This window comes from Etheostoma spectabile, chromosome 7 (assembly GCF_008692095.1).
Source record: "Etheostoma spectabile isolate EspeVRDwgs_2016 chromosome 7, UIUC_Espe_1.0, whole genome shotgun sequence".
Classification (NCBI taxonomy): Eukaryota; Metazoa; Chordata; class Actinopteri; order Perciformes; family Percidae; genus Etheostoma; species Etheostoma spectabile.
The window spans coordinates 24,517,616-24,521,336 of NC_045739.1; the positions used below are offsets into that span (position 1 = coordinate 24,517,616).

The following is a 3,721-nucleotide window of genomic DNA, read 5'->3' on the forward strand; positions in this document are numbered from 1 at the left end:
GGGCAAATGGCTATATGCAATTATATTTCGGGTAAGTTTTAGGAATGCAATTTTATTTACTTTTATTTGTACTTTTAATAAACGGGTTTGTGCAATGTTATTCATTTATAATGTAAATGCTTTGTGTGTCTTTTTACATTTGACTTTCTGAGTAATGGCCGCACAAGAGTTCCTATGTGTGAAAACACAAATGGCAAATAAAGTTCTTGATTCTTGATTCTATCCTGTCAATAAAGGCCTGAAAATGTCCACAACATATCTTAAAAAAGAACATTTTATAGAAATACTGTCAGCTGTGTGAAGTAACTTTGGGTTCAACATTGGGGGGGGGGGTTGAGATCTCTACTTTTGAGCGTCAAACACCAGCCACTTTTGATTATTAGGTTGTTTTTTTAATCGCGCCTCTTCGTCTCTGTTCCCTCAGGCTCGGACTTCGCGGTGTCCGCAGGCCGGACGCTGCTGCTCCCCTGCAGCGACTCCCGGACCGTGAAGAAGTGGTTCCACCAGAGGGAAGGAGCGCGCCGGTGGGCGCCCGTCCTCACCCGGTTCAGAAACGGCACGGCGAGAGCAGAGAGGACGCGGCTCAGCCTCGGGAACGACGCCCTGCAGATCGAGGACCTGCGGGCGGAGGACGCGGGGAGGTACAAGTGCAACGGAGAGCGGCTGGCCACACTCAGCGTCCTGCCAGGTGGTTCGCTCAGCTGGAATTTAATTACTTTACATGATGTAAATCTCCCTAAAAACGTTGATTTGCAAAATCTATTCTAGAAAAACAAACAAGCAAAAGGTTATCTTGCTTGTGTTTCTTTACCGAAAACTACTGACTGAAAAATCTCACAATGTGTCGGTCTTTCAAGCAGCAATTCCGGCCTGTGTTCACCTTTCTAGTGGTGGCGCCCTCTGGTGGCCAGTAGTAGGTGTCACTTCCCGATGCGAGTCGAGTCCAGATGTGAGTCGCATGCTCAGACTCAAACGCTTTACGGCATAATGTGTCATACTGAAATTGGTGAAATCCATGAAATAATTTAGTTATCGTTTGTCATTACAAACAATAACAGAAGATCATTTCAGAAACGTTGTAGCTATCTTTGATTGATCGATGCTAACGTTAGCTCAGAACGCCATTCGAGTGACGGCCAGTTGTTTTACCCGGAAGTAGTCTCGCTTTTCATGTCAAATTTACGGTGGCCGAGAAGGTTCAACACATAATAAACGCCACAACATAAATATAAAAGCTACAACATGAATGCATGTAAAAAAAAAACTACGAAGAAATACATTAAGGCGTTTGTGCTTGGGCACAAATTGACCCGTTTATTAAATAATAATATATCAAAACTATGACCAAATAACGTTGAAAACAGTGACAAATGTTGGAAAAAGCTTCAAAAACGCATGAAAAATTCAACAAAAACTTATTTTTTTTTTTTTTTTTTTAAACGCTGAGAAAAAGTGACCAAACAATATCGGAAAAAAACGCCAAAGGTGACGAAAACTTATTAAAGAGAAGTGACCCAAAAAAATTGGTAAATGTGAGAAGAAGAAGAAAAAAAAAACTACAAAAACATAATAAGAGTGACAAAAAAAATTGGAGAAAAAAAATCTACAAATAAGTTGAGAAAAGCGTAGGAAAAAAAACAACATCAAAATGTCGAACTTTCGGTCCAGAAAAAAAACCCAAAGTTGCAGGTTGATGGGAAGACAACACGAGGGTTTAGCAGGTGGTTTTGCATCAGCTTTGAGAAGAACGACTCGTTGTGATGGCACAAATTAAAAAAAAATCTCAATTGTTAATTATCAATATCATAATTCTTTTGATGAATCAGTGCCGCCGGAGCCGACCAGCATCGAGCAAACCAGCAGTACGATCGCAACGGCTGCCGTCACAGGTAGGATGTCGTCATCTAGTTCCTCTGCTAAGTCTGGATTCATTCATCCATGATGTACACCCAGTGGTGGTTCGGGGGGCAAGGGGGACAAGGGGGGCAAGGGGGACACGTGCCCACTGCAATAGTAAGCCTTGACCCTCAAAAACCTCCATACATTTTTATCCCCGTCCTTCATCCCCAAAGAGGGGATATTAATCATGTGCAGTGATACATAAACGTAGGTTAACACTGAACGAGTCTTCTTGGGTTTATTGTTCTATTTATTGTTACTGTTGTCTTTTGAAGATGAAGAGCTATGGAGGGTTGGTGTAGTCTAATGTACTGTAGTGGGTATACTGCGTAAACTGCGTATCATGTAGACTAATCGCATGTGCCCCCCCCCCCCACTGTTGGAAATGTCCGTAGAAATACGGGCGAATATACTGTGTATGAAGGAATTCTCTGTGCTGATTTTCCCCGGTTGTTTTTACGTATTTTGACGTTATTTTTACGTAAAATTTAACAAAAAGATGCTGGTTTCCTGCCACGACATTATCGGTTCACCCACGGATTTCTTTCTCGCAGTGCACCCTGCCCCCCACCCCCCCATTTGAAATGGTCCAGAACCACCACTGTCTATACTGTTGGAGCTAAATCCTGCTCCGGTCTCAGGGGTCAGTCAATTAGTAGTCAGAATCTCAGATGTTGATGTGGAGTGAATCCCTTTTAATTACGTAGGATATATCCTAGGGACCAAGTTAATTAAATGGATCAAGCTACCACAGCTCTCCCCTTTCCTTTGTCTGCCGTCTGGTGTTTGCACCCCTAACCTTATTCACTAAGGGGGGGGGGGGGGGGGGGGGGTCTCTAGGTCACAGTGGTGGGATATGTTCGTGTGTCAATCCTGCTTCTGACATATTTCATAGAGTTCACAGAATGAACCAGAACACCTCATCTTAGAGAAAAGGAGTATTGCAAAAGAACTTAATGCGTGACCAACATGTCTCCATTTATGTTGAAACAAAGCTTTTGCCTTTTGGCTTACATGTATAATGTACAACGCAAATCACACACAATGTTTAAGCACATACAACATTTTAAATTCCAACAATACCTGACATTATTTGGGGCAAAACGGACATTGAGCGCTCAACTGAACCTCCTGCTGTGTTCATCAGACGTGGTTGAGACGAAGACGAAGGAGGAGAAGAAGAGACCTGAGAACGGTGAGTCAGCCCCCGCCTCATTCAGAAACTTTACAGATGTTTGGATGTTTTCGCCGAGCAGATGTTGTGTGTGTGTGGTCTCGCAGCGCTGCTGATGGTGGCGGTCGGCGGCCTGGCGGTGATGAGTCTCCTCATGGCCGCCGTGTGTGTTTTACTGACCGGCATGAGGTGCAGGAGGAAGAAGAAACACCGGCGTGCAGGTAGCTGGAGACACAGACAGGAAGCGTTTCACGATGCTTTAGTCTTGGTATGGTCGGGCAGATTTGAGTCGCGCATGCGTCACTTAGCACTAAGTAGCATATAAGATGCTAACGAGAGACTTCTGTGATGTCAAAATAGACCTACTTAATGAAGTTGGTTCACTGCTAGCTTAGCTACAAGTTAGCATCAAACACAACAAAGGCTGTCAGTTGAATAGTGCTTTGAGCTAACGTTAGCAACCAAACAATTAGATAGCTAAAAGGTTTTTGAAATGACTGCTAGCTTAGCTACAAGTTAGCATAGCACGAAGTTGGTTCACTGCCGGCTACAAGTTAGCATCAAACACAACAAAGATTGTAAGTGGAATGGTGCTTTGAGCTAACGTTAGCAACCAAACAATTAGATAGCTAAAAGGTTTTTGAAATG

At 43.3% G+C, this 3,721-nt stretch overlaps 1 protein-coding gene across 1 annotated transcript in view; it reads left to right on the plus strand.

The window, feature by feature from the left end:
• LOC116691930 (uncharacterized) overlaps positions 1 to 3,721 on the plus strand; it is an 18,822-nt gene that overhangs the window by 14,204 nt on the left and 897 nt on the right. Inside the window, exons 3-6 of the mRNA XM_032519854.1 lie at positions 425 to 688; positions 1,827 to 1,889; positions 3,047 to 3,094; positions 3,181 to 3,294. Of these exons, the coding sequence (XP_032375745.1) occupies positions 425 to 688; positions 1,827 to 1,889; positions 3,047 to 3,094; positions 3,181 to 3,294 (489 nt within the window). The remainder of the gene's footprint in view (positions 1 to 424; positions 689 to 1,826; positions 1,890 to 3,046; positions 3,095 to 3,180; positions 3,295 to 3,721) is intronic.